General features: G+C 34.8%; 1 protein-coding gene across 15 annotated transcripts in view; it reads left to right on the top strand.

The window, feature by feature from the left end:
- The window catches only part of MGAT4C (MGAT4 family member C), a 719810-nt gene that overhangs the window by 681929 nt on the left and 21972 nt on the right, over positions 1 to 15909 (top strand). For 8 of the 15 annotated variants that reach the window (XM_077845717.1, XM_077845716.1, XM_077845718.1 and 5 more), the window contains 2 exons: positions 7182 to 7350; positions 9222 to 9347. The exons of 4 other annotated variants lie outside the window; for them this stretch is intronic. Coding sequence is in view for 2 of the 11 variants with exons in the window: in XM_077845709.1 (XP_077701835.1) it covers positions 9882 to 9896 (15 nt within the window). In the remaining 9 variants the exon portion in view is untranslated. Of the gene's footprint in view, positions 1 to 7181; positions 7351 to 9221; positions 9348 to 9742; positions 9897 to 15909 lie in introns of those variants that run through there. 3 more of the 15 variants (XM_077845709.1, XM_077845708.1, XM_077845720.1) reach the window with 2 other exon arrangements.

The raw sequence follows: 15909 nt of genomic DNA, 5'->3' as shown, positions 1-15909 counted from the left end.
TGTATCACTGTAGCATATTTTGTAATAGAGAATATTTGGAAACAACTTACAGATGTATGTGTGAGAAGAGGGTCAAATAAAAGTTCAATTATATGATTCAGCAATTTTAAATAATATAGAACTATTTTAAATAATATAGTATTCATACTGACATGGAAAGATTTCCAACATATGTTAGGAAACAAAAAGACACAAAGCTATACACATAATGTGGTTCAGTAAATTTGTGTTATTTTAAGCAGATGTGTGTGTGCTGTGTCTGTGTATGTGTAGAAAAGCGCCCTGGGAAATTAAATTATGAGGGGGTCTGGTTATTTCTAGTAGGAACTTTGGTATTTGGGGGAGGGGATAGTCACTGCTTCTATTTTTATACATTCTTGTATTACTTGTGTAATTAAACTATGAAAGCAATATAGCTTCTCTTTCTATCTCACACCTTATGAATAGTACTTGGACACTTTGTTTATTGTAACATTCGCTTTTTATGTTTATATTAGCAAAAACATGAGATTTCAGGATATATACATGCTATCACAACCACAGAATGTATCTATAGTACTATAAGCAATATTTCTCCTAATTTATCATTCTACTTTCACTATATTAGTTTGGCAGGTGACATATATATATAGATATATATATTGATATATATCTATATATAGATAGATGATATAGTTATAGATATAGACATAGATGATATAGACAGACATAGACATAGACATAGACATAGACATAGACATAGACATAGACATAGATATAGATATAGATATAGATATGTCTTTGGTTTGAATCTCAACTATTATGCCACCCTGGACAGGTTTGTTAAACATACCCTAAAACCTCTTTTTTCTTGTTTAAAAAATGGATATCATAGTATCTAGTTTTTGAAGTCCTAGGGGGATTTCACACGACAGTGCATGCAGAAAGTCATGTAGCATAGTACCTATCATATATTTCCCTAAAATGTAGATTTTTTAGTGCTTTTTCATAGTTAATAGCCCATTTTCCTCAATAAATTATAGAATTTATGAAACAATGTATGAAGATATTATTCTATGAATTTCTCAACAATGAATATATTTGCAAAACTTTTAATTTTCTAATAACATTTTAGCTATTGAATACAGAAATATAATTATTTTACTATAAAAGAGCTGGAGGTTAGCCTTGAAGAAACATATTTTATGTAATTCTTTCATTTTAAACGATTATCTGCACAATGCCATGAGTTGGTGTTATTTGGGGTACACATGGGAAATAATGCAAAATAGATTACAAGAATGAACATAGGAAAATTGGATTTCCCTGTTGAAATTATTAATTTCTTTCTCAAATGAGTTTTTCATTATAGATTTTCATTATGCACTCAGTCCATAGCTTCCTAATCAATAAAGTAATTCCTACCAGGGGACAATGAAAAGGAAGAGAGACTTGAAAGGTTGGTATAAAAATAATGTTTAAGGAACTGGTAATGAATCTAGATTTGAATTTATTTATTCATTTTTTAAAATCACTTGATGATCTCTTTTAAGAAATCTGTAGCCATGGGGAAAAGATAAAATTTTGATTCTGTTTCCATCTGAGAGTAAACCAAATGAACTGATGTTATTCTACAACTGTTACTAATACTAGGTTTAATCTTAACCTTACAAATCCAGGAACTGAAGAAAAAATAAGCTGATATATTAGAATTTTTTTAAGATTTCTGATAACAAAGTGAGTGAACGGAATTAACACTTTGAAATACATTTTTTAAAATGTCAATTACACCATTGCTGTAAGAATCCCTATGCCACAGATACTTCCAGGCTTTCCATTTGAGCATTTAACTATGGAAATGACTGTTTCAATTTCACCAAGGGCAGGTTATAAGATAGTAAATGATATTTGCCTTGTTATGCCTGAATTAGCACTTCTGGTCAGCCTGAAATTATGTATCTGTCTAGCTCTATGATGTAGAATTTTATGGCCTCAGTTGTCCCTTTGAAGTACAATTATGACTCCTTTTAGAAATGAAAACTGTATCTTCTATAAAATTAACATGTGAGCATTAATTTTGCAAAATATAAAAAGAGAAGGAATTGAAATATTCCTTAGCTCAGAACACATATTTTACCTTTAGACTAATACCTTCTAGTATTTTTGGTTCACACTTTTTTGTATAATTTTAAAAATACATTGTAGGTAGAATTTTAGTTGCTTTTTAAAAAAATATGTTGTTTTAAATATGCTATGTGTCTATTACTGAGAATTAAGAAATATAGACGAGTATAAAGAAGTAACAACAATCCATATTTGTATGAAACATACAACCAATATTAATGTCATTGTAGCTCTTTAATCTTTTTTCTCTATGCATTTTTGCAGTTAAAATTTTACATGTATTTAAGAGTAGTAAACATATAAGAACACTTATAGGTCTTAGATAAAAGAAAATATGTGGAGGTGATTTATTGACAAATTATGTTGGACATTTTCACTCAAGAAGAATTTTAAAGATATAGAAAAAAATTCATTTCTCAAATTTCTTGACATAAAAGTAACTTGTAAGTAACTCAACTCTACTGCTCTGGTAGGAATACACCAAAACCAAAATTTGTTGGCAATTATGCTTGTAAACCCAAACTATATAAATATTATAGCCATCATAAGCATGCCTACTTTGTGAATGGAAGAAATTCAGTTACCATTTCGAGTGCCTATAAACAAGGAGTAATGTATTCTAATTGACCGTTGGATACAGTTCTATTAATACATTTCTTGATTCTTTAAAATTCAAAGGTATGAAGGAGAACTGAACTTTGCAGTATTTATTTATTTTTTTATTTTGATTTTATTTGGAAAAGGAAGAATTGCAATTCAGCACAAATGATGGTAAACCACAGACAAGTCTGAAGACACAAAGGGAAGTCAGCCTTTATTAAGTTTTTGGAGGCAGTTGAGGAGGATTTGCTTTTTTAATTTTTTTAAGATTTATTTATTTATTTGAGAGAAACCACATACATGGGCGAGAGTAGGGGGGAGGGGAAGAGGGAGAGAATCTCTAAGCAGACTCCCCATGAGCAAGGAGCCTGACACAGGAATCCAATCCCAGGACCCATGAAATCATGACCTAAGCTAAAACCAAGGGTCGGACACTCAACCAACTGAACATCCAGGTACCCTGAACTCTGTAGTATTTAATACAAAGTCCAGCTTCACTGTTCAGATTCAAAATCAACATGAGAACAGCTAATTTTTACTGGTTTCCTAGGTTCAGAATCAAAACTAAAAACTTGTACTTATGTAGCCCTTTCTCACCATGTCTCTCCATTCTTGGTTCTTAATTCATCTCTAAATGACTTACTGGATATCTGTAAGTATTTCTAAAGAGAAATAATACTTGAGTTTTATTTCTCAAGACTTAATATATCAGAATAAAATATTTTATTTTGTCCCTGGAAAATAAAGAGAGCTTTTGTGACTTGCAGTTATGGGACAAGAGCATTTGCCTTGAGACATAAAGTCCCAAGATATTTTCTCATTATCTTCCTTTTGAATAAAATTATTATGGACGAGAAGTCTGAAACCAGTCTGTTTATTTCATTTTTCAAGATCTTGGTAGTTTATTAATGTGTACTGTGTCTGCTTAGATGATTGTAAGATTGTAAGAAAAGAGAAAAAATACCAACTTCAGAAAACAGAAACGCTATACTCTACATGCTGCTTTCTTTCCCACCCTTATCCACTCCATCCGCCACCATCTCCCCTATGGAACATTTCCTCAAGACATCAACTTCCAAGCAAACTGGGCAACTTCCTTCTTTCTTTATTTTGTGTTTCTATATATATGCACATTTCTAAAGTAATATTCTAACTTATTACGGATGTGATTTATTTTCCATTTACCTTGCATTAAATAGTAGTGCAAGAAAATGAACTTATTAATCTTTTCTCTCTAGTATAATTTCACGATAGTAAAACTTCAGTAAACATTGAAAGATCAAAAGGGATATTTAACATCTAGGACGACACAAACTAAGCAATCACCTAATGGTATTTCTAAAACCTCTTGATTTGGAAGGTATTTCTAAACACGATATGTGCTTTTATTTTACTTCCTCAGTATGTTTTTTTTTCCTGTTCTAGTTAGTCTAGATATGAAATTGCAGGCATCGTGCCTAGCACAGATACCTGGTACATAGTGTGAACTCTATATATGCTTGAATGAAAGGATAAATAAATGGTAATGAATTTTCTAAACAGACTCATTCATTTTTATTTTAGAATTTAATAACAAACTTAAAACAATTCTTAGTGAAAGAGGAAAACAGTACTGAGCATATTATTCAAATAGTAAGATATATTTATGCATATACCATATTTATCTACTTAAACTGAGATTTGGCATTACTGGATTCAAATTACTGTTTACCTGATCCATTACTATCCAAAACTGTGGCAATTTTATCAAAACAACGTATTGCAGACTTTTATACTATTCTAATGATTATGCATAAATGCTTGCATGATCCTTTGGAGGAAAAATCATCTTGTGTAATATCTTCTCATATTAATGATAGAAATATGATTATTAACATGTTTTAATATCATTTCTTTACTCCAAATTTAGCACCTAATTTTTAGGTCTTCCTGACAAACTGTTTGAGTAGGCTCTAATGCATAAAAAGTCAGAGGTTTGAAAAACTGTCATTTATCATACCTATGTAGCATACTTGCTATATACTGTCCCTGAGCACATGACTTTATCTGATCTTTAGTGTCCTTATTTGTAATGTGAGAATAATCACAAAATGTATTTTTATCTACCTCATAAGGTTTTTTACTTAAAGATTTATTTATTTGATATAGGGGGTGGGAGGGCAGAGGGAGGAGAGAGAGAACCTCCAGCAGACTTCCTGTGAGCATGGAGCCCAACACAGGGCTCAATCTGATGACCCCGCAGTCATGACTCCAGCAGAAACCAAGAGTCAGACACTCAACCAACTGAGCCACCCAGGCACCCCTCTACCTCATGAGTTTTGTGGAGGACTTATTTTACAGTCCTCTAAATGAGTCAGTTATCGTCATTGTCACTGTCACTTTCTTCCCCACCACAACTCGAAACAACTTGCATGCCCATAATTTGCCCAAGCACTATCTCCTGTATTCTCGCTAAAGTGCTTAGTTCAGTGCTGTCTATTATTGTTTGACTCCAGCTCGCCTTTTTCATTTAGCTCATTGGAAAGAAACTCGAAGTCTGTAAGAGAATGATAGCCTAAAAAAAAGAAGTTGGTAAATACAGAATACTTCTGGTCTCAGCTTCATGTTGAAAAAGATTGTTCTTTCTTCCCAATCCTCATCTCAAGTTTTACTATTTTAATGGTCAGTGACAGGAAACCTCCTGCTTGTCAGTGCTACACATTTTCTATCTGTGTTTCTTTCTGCTTAAAATAAACCAGAAAATCAATCTTGCTGGTCACTATTGTAAACCCTAAGGAATAATCTAGACTTTATAATTTTCTATTTAGCTACCACCTATAGCTATAAGTGGACTATACAATGTGAGATTGCAAAAAAATCTTACATTAAAAAACAATTACATTTGTTCCATTAATATCTGAGCCATACGTACAAAATGTAAAGATAATAATGTTTTGTAAAACTTTTCTCATTTTTTGACTTCCTGAAGCCTTTGCTATGTCAGCAGCATTCTTTCTTTTCATCAGAAAGTATTGAATACTGCCCTGAGGGTGTATGCAGCCTTCCACAAAGTAGAAAAACAAATTGAGCAAGCATTAAAAAAGGCAAGCCAAGCAAGTCAGATACATATAATGGCACAAGTCAGACAGATAAACAGTTGATGGCAAGACTCCTTTCATGATTTTCCCTGATGTGGGGTTTAGTATTGGCTCAAGCCCATATGACTTAGAGAATATAATTTTACTTTTGCATTTTTTGATTTAAAAACAGACTATTAATTAAAATGTAAACTGAAGCTTAGTGCCTTGGGGTAGATTAATGTAGCCACATTCAATCAGATGAATGTAGAGAACCGATATCCCTACATTAATGGCAGGGATATGGCTTCCCTTTCTCCCAATATCCTACACAGCTGTGGATTAGTTTGCACTCGGGACGTATGATTTCACCCTATAGAGCCAGAGAGAGAACTGAGCTCATTAACATTTGGTTGTTTGTTGCATATCGTCCAAGTAACATTCTAGAAACATGAAGAATTTGTGGTAACATGCACGAGCATATGCACTCTAAGCAAACAGCTCTGTGGTATAATAATTCACTTGTCACTTCACATCAGGATCAATTCTTTAATAAATGACCATTTTTTCTGAACTGATCAAAACTAGCATGCAAATTTCCACAGTGTCTTCCCAAGAAGAAAAATAATGGAAGTGCTTGTGCAACTAATATTTTATCCGTGTCCATGAGCAATAATTTGAAACAAATATTTATTGTGTTACCATGACATAGTCTTTATTTCTATACATATATGTACATATGTATGAGGTAATAAAGATAAGCAGATGGTTCCACAGAGCCAAATAATATCTGTCCCAAAATTATATGGCTTCTAAAACTTTGTGCCATACATGAATTCTGATATTAGATCAGATTACGTCTGTCTCAGACTCTCCTGGCACAAGCTAATTACTCTGTTTTGCTGGTGTTCTTCAAAGCACCCAAGTGCTTTGAAGTGTCAACATTGTTATTATTATTATTTCTTTTTTGCTGCTGCTGCTGCATTTCTTAAATATTATAAGAGATCTTGATTTATCTCAGTTATGAAAGATTTCAATCCACCAAATACTAAAACTGACTAGTGGCATTATCCTCATTTTTCCCTGAAATTATAAAATGAACACAGAAGAGTCTATGGTACTTTGATAATAGACAAAGGTAAGTTTTGCATTTTGCAACAAAATACCTAGAGATTACATCGTAGGTCTGGATCATGGCAGGGAAGCTCTTACACAAGATTTAAGAGTGGTGTGGGAAAGAAATACAAATATTCATGGGCTAGTAATTTTCTCATAGCCTCAAGTTCAAGATTTCTGCAATGCAACACACACAAACAGAACAGTAGTTGTTTGTTCTTAAAAATAAAAAAAAGCAAAACAACAACACTTCTCCAAGTACTAAAGTGATATGATTTTGTTTGTTTGTTCTGTTTTTTTATGTAGGTTCCACGCCCAGCGTGGAGCCAAATGTGGGGTGTGAACTCACAACCTTAAGATCCAGATCTGAGCTGAGATCAAGAGTCGGATGCTTAACCAACTGAACCACCCAGGTGCCCCCATGATAAGAAATTTTTAAAAAATATTCTACATATAAGAAGCTCAGGATCTAAAGGTAAATAAGACATATAAAAACAATATCAAGAAGTAGAAAGTATTAAGTAAATTAATAGAAGTATAGATAAGATGGTAAAAGTTCAAAAAAGTAAAAACCAATTTTCGACTAAAATGGGGTTTAGAAAAGTCTTCAGCTAGAAAGTAACATTTTTGGTGATCTAAAATTAAATTTCAAAAAGTGGGAATTGATAATAAAAGAGAGCAAGTTGATAGAGATTAAAATGTGAGGCAAATGTAGAGAACAGTATCTTAAACTGATGCACACAATTACAGAGCCTAAGGAGGAAAGGAATTATGTAGGAAAGTATGTTCACGTATTAGACAATTTATTGTTAAGCCTTTGAGAAATGAAATAGTGTCTCACATTTCTTAGCCTTACATACTTCTAAATAGTTCAATCCCTACATTTTTCTAAACAAGGGTAGGGATTCCAGAACTAACATGCAGATTGGCTTTCAGTTGACAGCACTCAGCTTCACCTCTAATGCAGGCCTGATTCCCCTCAATGTTGGATTTGAAAGGAGAGTCCAACAGAGCTTTCATGGAGATCCGCTGCATTTCCCCAGGAGGTATCTTCAGGCACAGGGATGCTCATGGTGGTGTAGGTGATTGCAAAGTTCTGCTGGATCTATCCCATTTGCTCACAGTTTTAGTTTCCATAGCTTGGGGCTAGCCTCAACCAGAGGTTTTGCCAAGCGAGTCCCAATTCTGGCAATACGAGGTCATCTTCCTGTGTTTCAAACGGGATATTCAAAAATCCTCCTAGTCTAAAATTGCTAGAGATAGGTGACTTCAACCCTGTGATAAAACTTTGATGTTACCAGACTTGTAGAATGAAAAGTTCCAATAAACTGTATGAACATTTGTTTATAAAAAAGGTATTGTTTTGCTTGACTGGCTCTCTTGCATTTAGTTGATCTGTAGATGGCAGCTTCATCAAAGATCCTGAACCCCATTCCAGAAAGTGTTATCATGAAGCCTGGCTTAATCCTTTTTTTTTTTTTTTTTTCCATCTGCCTAACCTCCAAGGAAATCTATTTTTTAGCTATTATTTTCTGGACTGTCTGGAAGATGGTCATTTCTTCCACTTGCATTCAATGTGGTTATAGTAATTTCAGGGTTGTATCTATGAGGAAGGATGTAGCCCATTTCTATGAAGTTGTGTCCGTACAACCACACACACTGCTATGTATCCAAAATCCAGAGATAGTCAGTCTTGTAGAATTTCAAAGTTAGTTGATCAATACTCTTTCATTGTAATCACTTGCTTTGCATTTTAAAAGATGCAGAACTGTTTACAAACAAAACATTAGGCGTAAGCACTTCAACTTCATTAAAGGTCAGAGAGAGGGAGGCCACTGGGAAGTGACAGCTCTTAGATCCCTGAGGCGCCATGTTGAAACTCTGAATGAAGCTGCTCAGTGTCATATTTTTTCCTCCAGTTATTGCAGGAATTGCCAAATCTCCTGCCTCAACCAATCTAAGCTTCATTGTGGTGGCAAATTTGCAGGGTGTTTCTTCCAGTTGGGTGACTGGGGGGCACAGTCACAACCTGTATAAACTTTAGGGTTCTCAAACAAGACGTCTTTCATATAGTCAAGAAGGATGGTTCAGGCCTGTGGTGGGTTCTCCGCTGGACCTGGGGCTCCTCTTCCAAGTCCCACTGATTGCCATGACTCCAGCACACACAGCTTGTAGGGAGGCAGCAAAGGGAGACCATACCTGAACCAATGGGACTCCCAACCTAGTGGATGCAAGTACTGTTTTATTTCCTGTAACAAAAGTTTTGGGTTTTGTTTTTGTTTTTGTTTTTTATGTAAAACTACTTTATTATTACAAAACCAACAAGCTTTGGGTATTTTATCTCAGGGCTGGGAAGAAGTACAGGGTGAAGATATCATAGTGCTTATCCAAAAGAATTACTCAAATACTCTCTGCCTCCTCCACCTGCCCAGGGCTGCTCTGCTGTCTTCCAAGAACCCTTCCTCCAGAAATGCAAGTACAAATCTCAGTGCAGCTAATTCCAGAACTTGAAAAATAAACAAAATAGTTTTTAAGAGCCATTAGGTTCCCCTTTCCCCGTTTTTGCAGAGAGCAGGACTGAAACAGACCAACTGGATTTGGCTTCACCGCATGAAGCTTGGGGTCTGGGGGGCAAGGGAAGTCCTGCGGGATGGGACCCCCTGGTTGAGCGCTGTGCAGGGCAGGCTGGGCTTTTGTTAACGCACTTCATCACCTGGCATTGTTTTATCACTGTGATGACCCACCCAGACCATTTGCAGGTAGCTTTCCTGATTTCTGCCCTGCGGCACAGCTGAGTCCTGTTGTTACGTTTTTCCCTACAAACCCGACCTGATGGAAAAGCCCCACCCCCACCTCCACCCCCACCCCCAGGCCCCCACCCCTACCTCCCACCTCCCACCTGAAAACGCATCCTGACATCTAGTGTGGATCTTCTCACTTAGCACCAGAACTTCCAAAGCTAGCTTCTTGCTTCCCGTTCAGGATCTGATACGTAAGAACTAAATAATGAACAACATAAAGGTAGGAAAAACCATCAGTACCAGGAAGCATGAACCTGAACTCTGATAATGGTAGTTGAGAATGGGGAGAAATTGTGGCAGATGAGAATGGAAGACTCGAGACAGAACCTGGAATATTTCTGACTTTGGGGGAGTAGGAGGCAAATAAATAACGTCTGAGATGATTTGACTAGGCAATTAGAAACCTAGACCTACCAAAAATGAGACTCTAAGGAGGAGTAAGATGGAATGGAAAGTCATCCTGATATTTTAAATTCATTGTGTTTGTGTGATCCGCAGGAAATCTGCCTAGAGATAATAGTCTCTATTCAAAAATTGGAAATAGGCTCCAAAAGGAGTCCTAGCTGAAGATCTAAATTTTGAATTTTGCTCAAAAAGTGGTTATAAGAGAGGTCACGTAATGCCAAAAGGTTGTAAAGAAAAGAAGACTGGACGGAATGATGGGAAAGAACAATATTATAGGAGGGAAAGATTGCTAAGAATGTCTTGTATCCTCTTTGGGGATGGTTTAGTAAAGTCAACAAGACAAAATTCAGGAAGGATTAGTATTAAATAGTGAGGAAGAAGAGTACCTTCTCACTAATCTACTTGTTTCATTGACAGTGATTATAGCAGTTTTTATATATACGCATAATTATGTATATAGGAGTATATGCTACACTATTTATAATTTCAAAATTATATGTAAATACATGAATATATAATATACATTTTATATGTGAGTATATTATCCATATCTTCATATGTAGTCTTTACAAAAAGAATTACAGAGTGAAAATAATTTATTTCCATTTTAAAAATGACTTATTTGGTATAGCATGACATCCAAACGATTTTTAAGTAGTTATGTCTTTGAAGTAGTTGTGTACTTGTGAATATTCAAAACCTGGGTCTTCCAAAGAGAATGTGATTCTTCCTTAAAAAAAAAAAAAAAAAAAGAGAGAGATCTTATTGAACCAGATGTGCAAACTTTGCATACATTTGGAGCAGAGGAGTAGGGTTTTTACATATCCTTATTTCCATAACTATATTTACAATCGACAGTGTTGTATTATAAATTTCTGACAAAGAAGCTGTTTTTGAAAACATTTGCAGTAAAACTACTAAACAAAACATGTCCCATCACATGTGCAAGAGATAAAGTGTATTGTAACATATGTTGTTAGCAAATAAATCTCTCATGACATTTATGGGTATATAAAGATGATATATCATCTTGAGAAAATAACTCACTCAAACCATGATAATATGAGTTATCTTATTTCTAAATGAACCTAATCTGTAATAATCAACCCATGACCTCTGAAAAACACTTTATACCTCTCTAGAATTATGCGAAGACCAAGCAGAAAATTTCTAACAAATAAGACACTGTTTGAACATGGAAGCAAAATACTGCTCAAATAACCTGTCCTCATTTGTGTGACTGGTAGTTTCAAGCAGGAGCATGCTAGTGCCATATATGTTATCAGGATGTGCTCACCTGTTTAAGAATTGGAAACCAAGTTTTAACTTTCTTTTAATATTCCCGGTTTGGTAAGCATGGTGAGCTTGATTTTGCCAGGTGCAATATAGTGGTTTTCAATTGATAAACAGTTTTATTGCTTAACTTGTATCAACATGCTTTCTTTTCACACTAGGACCCTGAGAGACTAATGCTGTTGCAGAGTGTCTATGGATTAAAAATGGCCACCTGGAATGCCTGGGTGGCACAGTCATTTAGGCATCTGACTGAGTTTCGACTCTGGTCATGATCTCAGGGTGGTGGGATCAAGTCCCATGTCCGGCTCCACACTCAGCATGGAGTCTGCTCATGATTCTTTCTCCCTCTCCCTCTGACCCTTGCCCTCCCTCTAAAAATTAATAAATAAATCTTTAAAAAAATAAAAATGGCTACCCAGTAATGCTATCATGAAATCTAGGAGTTACCTTGCTTTTAAATCTCTCTACTTCTCTCCATCACATTTCCACCTAAGCCATCAGCATCTCTTTCATGGAATGTGCCTTTCTCTCCTTTGTTGAATTATTTTGAATTACATCACTTTATGGTCAGAAAGGAAACATTCTTTAAAATCTCTATGTACCAAAAAAAATAAAAAATAAAAATAAAATCTCTATGTACCGTATATTGTTGACCAAAACACACAAAAAAAATTAAATATTAAGGGATAGCATTAGATTATTCAGATGCTCTGTCTTTACTTTTTTTTTTTTTTTTTTTTTTGGCTATTTAAACTGTCAGATCCTGAGAGAAGGATCTTACCATCCCTCACTGTGTTTGCAGACCTATAAACACGTGCTTATGTTTCAAAAAGTTCTTAATTTACATGTGTTTCTGCTCTGATGTTTCCCAATTTTTGGTCTCTTGACCTGTCTTGGGCTGTGAGCATTTCCCTCATGTCTTTAGCTGAGCATCTAGTGCATGTGTGTGAGAACATTATCCAACACTGGTAAAGAATCACTGGAAAAGAACAATTAGCTCAGTTTCTGGAACGCAAAGACATAAGTAATTCATTCAGAATAGAAAAAACTTGTAATATATATATATTTTAAAATATTTGATTTATTTATTCATGAGAGACACAGAGAGAGAGAGAGGCAGAGACGCAGGGAGAGGGAGAAGCAGGATCCATGCAGGAAGCCTGATGTGGGACTTGATCCCAGGGCTCCAGGATCATGCCCTGAGCAGAAGGCAGACGCTTAACTGCTGAGCCACCCAGGCGTCCCAAAATTGCAATATATTGACCATCAGATAGAGTACTCAGAAGAGTACTACCTTAGTAGTGAAGTAAAATTAGCCTTAGTCTGGAGGCTTCTCTGAAACTGGCACTCTGACAGCAAAAGTTAAAAAGGGAAATTATAACTGGAGGGTATTATACTGAGCAAAATAAGTCAATCAACGAAAGACAATTATATGGTATCACTCATATGACGAATATAAGAAACAGTGTAGAGGATCATAGGGGAAGGGAGGGAAAAACAATGGGAAGAAATCAGAGAAGGAGACAAACCATGAGAGACTCTTAACTGTGGAAAGAAACTGAAGTTTGTTGTAAGGGAGGTGGGTAGGGGGATGGGATGGCAGGTGATGTAATGAGCACTGGGTTTGATATGCAACTGATGTATTACTGAATTCTGCATCTAGAACTAATACTGTTCTATATGTTGGCTAATTAATTTACATTTAAAAAAATAAAGGGAAATTATATATATTTCACTGTTTAATATGTAGTTATATGTAGCTTAAATTCTAAAATCAATCAGTATAATTTATCATATTGAAAGAATAATAGAATAATAAATTACATATGATCAACTTAACAGAAGAACAGTGTTTGACAAAATCCAGCCTTCATTCATGATAAAGACTATCAACAATTTAGAGATAGAAGGAAAACATCTCAGTGAGATAACATGCATCTCTCTAAGTAATTTGCTTTCACTACTTTACTACTTCAATTTAATAATACTGGAGACTGTTGCCAGTAAATAAGTAAGGCAGCAGCAGCAACAACAACAAATTATAATAGCTTAGAAAATAAGTATTAAAACTGCCTTTGCTTACTGATGCAATGACTATTTAACAAAGTCACATGATTTAAGATGTCAATATTAAAATATCAGTTGTATTTCTATGTAGTAGAATCAAACAATTCAAAATGAAGTTTTTAAAAAGGCTCTAATAACATCAAAAAAGGTAAAATTTTTAGGAATAAAGTTTGCAGAAAACATGAAAGATGTCAATATCACTGAAAAATAAAAACATTTGTTACAGAAATTAAAGATGATCTGAATAAATGGAAGTAACTACAATGTTCATAAAATATATTTTCAGATCCAAATAATTTAGTTATACATCGAACAAATTCTTAAATTCTAAACAGCTGTTTTTTTTTAGAAATTTGTGTTGATTTTGAGATAATTTATTTGCAGACCTAACAAAGTCCTAATAAAAATCCTAACTAGTTTTTTTCTGTCAAAACTGAGTTATTATTATATAATTTCCACAGAAATGCAAAGGACATGAAAAAGCCAAAAAACGTCTTGGAAGAGGTAAACTAATAAAGGACGATAATTTGGATAGTGTAGTATTGGCATCAAGGTAGACAAATAGATTAATATACCAAAGAAAGACTTCAGATATATAACTATGTACAAATCAAATTTTTTTCAGCAAAGGCACCAAATAAAGTCTCTTAACAAGTGGTACTTGAGCAACTGATTAAGTCTACAGGATGAAAAAAGAATCTCATCCTTTTCCTCACATCATAAGCCAAAATTAATTTGAGATAATATGTAGACCTAAACCTAAAAGCTAAAACTACACAGCTTCTATAGGAAAATTAGGTGATAGCTTGTCAGAATACGGAAAAGCACTACACTAAAAGAATTAATAAATTCAACTTGATGAACTCTAAAAGTCATTCCTCATCAAAAGACGCTGTTAACACTTTTTTCTTATGCCCTTATTTTTGTTGAAATATATTTGACTTATAACACTGTATAAGTTTAATGTGTACAACATCTTGATTTGATATATCCATATATTGTAATATAATTGTCATTGCAGTCATGTCATACCTCCATCATGTCGCAAAATTATCATTTCTCTGTTCTGGTGGTAATAATTACTATCTGGTTTCTTAGCAAGTTGGATGATTATAATCAGGTATTGAGTCTACTCACTATGCCGAGTATTAAATCTCTTCATGTTGTATTACAGAGTATTGCATCAGCTTTCAAGTAGGTAGAAATGAAATCTAAAGACTCCATCTTTGTAGGGTTTTTTTTAACTTTTCATGGAACACAGTTGAATATTCAGAGTTTTTCATTTTCTGATAATGACAAGGAGAAAAATATAAACAGAAGTATTCACTTCATAATTATTAGATGAATCAGATGATGAATGCAAAAAGATAGAGTGTACACTACACCACATGATAATGGTAAAATTGATAGTATAAAAATTCAGAGCAATTACTGAGTGAAAGATATATGTCTAAAGAAAAAAAATGTGGTATTCTTTTTTTTATATAATAAATTTATTTTTTATTGGTGTTCAATTTACCAACATACAGAATAACACCCAGTGCTCATCCCGACAAGTGCCCCCCTCAGTGCCTGCCACCCAGTCACCCCCACCCCCTGCCATCCTTCCCTTCCAGCACCCCTAGATCGTTTCCCAGAGGTAGGAGTCTTTATGTTCTGTCTCCCTTTCTAATATTTCCCACACATTTCTTCTCCCTTCCCTTATATTCCCTTTCACTATTATTTATATTCCCCAAATGAATGAGAACATACACTGTTTGTCCTCTCCGACTGACTTACTTCACTCAGCATAATACCCTCCAGTTCCATCCACGTTGAAGCAAATGGGTATTTGTTGTTTCTAATAGCTGAGTAATATTCCATTGCATACATAGACCACATCTTCTTTATCCATCGTCTTTCGATGGACACCGAGGCTCCTTCCACAGTTTGGCTATTATGGACATTGCTGCTATAAACATCGGGGTGCAGGTGTCCTGGCATTTCATCGCATCTGAATCTTTGGGGTAAATCCCCAACAGTGCTATTGCTGGGTCATAGGGCAGGTCTATTTTTAACTCTTTGAGGAACCTCCACACAGTTTTCCAGAGTGGCTGCACCAGTTCACATTCCCACCAACAGTGCAAGAGGGTTCCCTTTTCTCCACATCCTCTCCAACATTTGTGGTTTCCTGCCTTGTTAATTTTCCCCATTCTCACTGGTTTGAGGTGGTATCTCATTGTGGTTTTGTTTTGTATTTCTCTGATGGCAAATGATGCAGATCATTTTCTCATGTGCATGTTGGCCATGTCTATGTCTTCCTCTGTGAGATTTCTCTTCATGTCTTTTGCTCATTTCATGATTGGATTGTTTGTTTCTTTGGTGTTGAGTTTAATAAGTTCTTTATAGATCTTGGAAACTAGCCCTTTATCTGATACGTCATTTGCAAATATCTTCTCCCATTCTGTAGGTTGTCTTTTAGTTTT

Source organism: Canis aureus, chromosome 13, assembly GCF_053574225.1.
Source record: "Canis aureus isolate CA01 chromosome 13, VMU_Caureus_v.1.0, whole genome shotgun sequence".
Lineage (NCBI taxonomy): Eukaryota > Metazoa > Chordata > Mammalia > Carnivora > Canidae > Canis > Canis aureus.
Note: the sequence above shows the minus strand (reverse complement) of the source record. Positions and strands in the feature narration are given on the sequence as shown.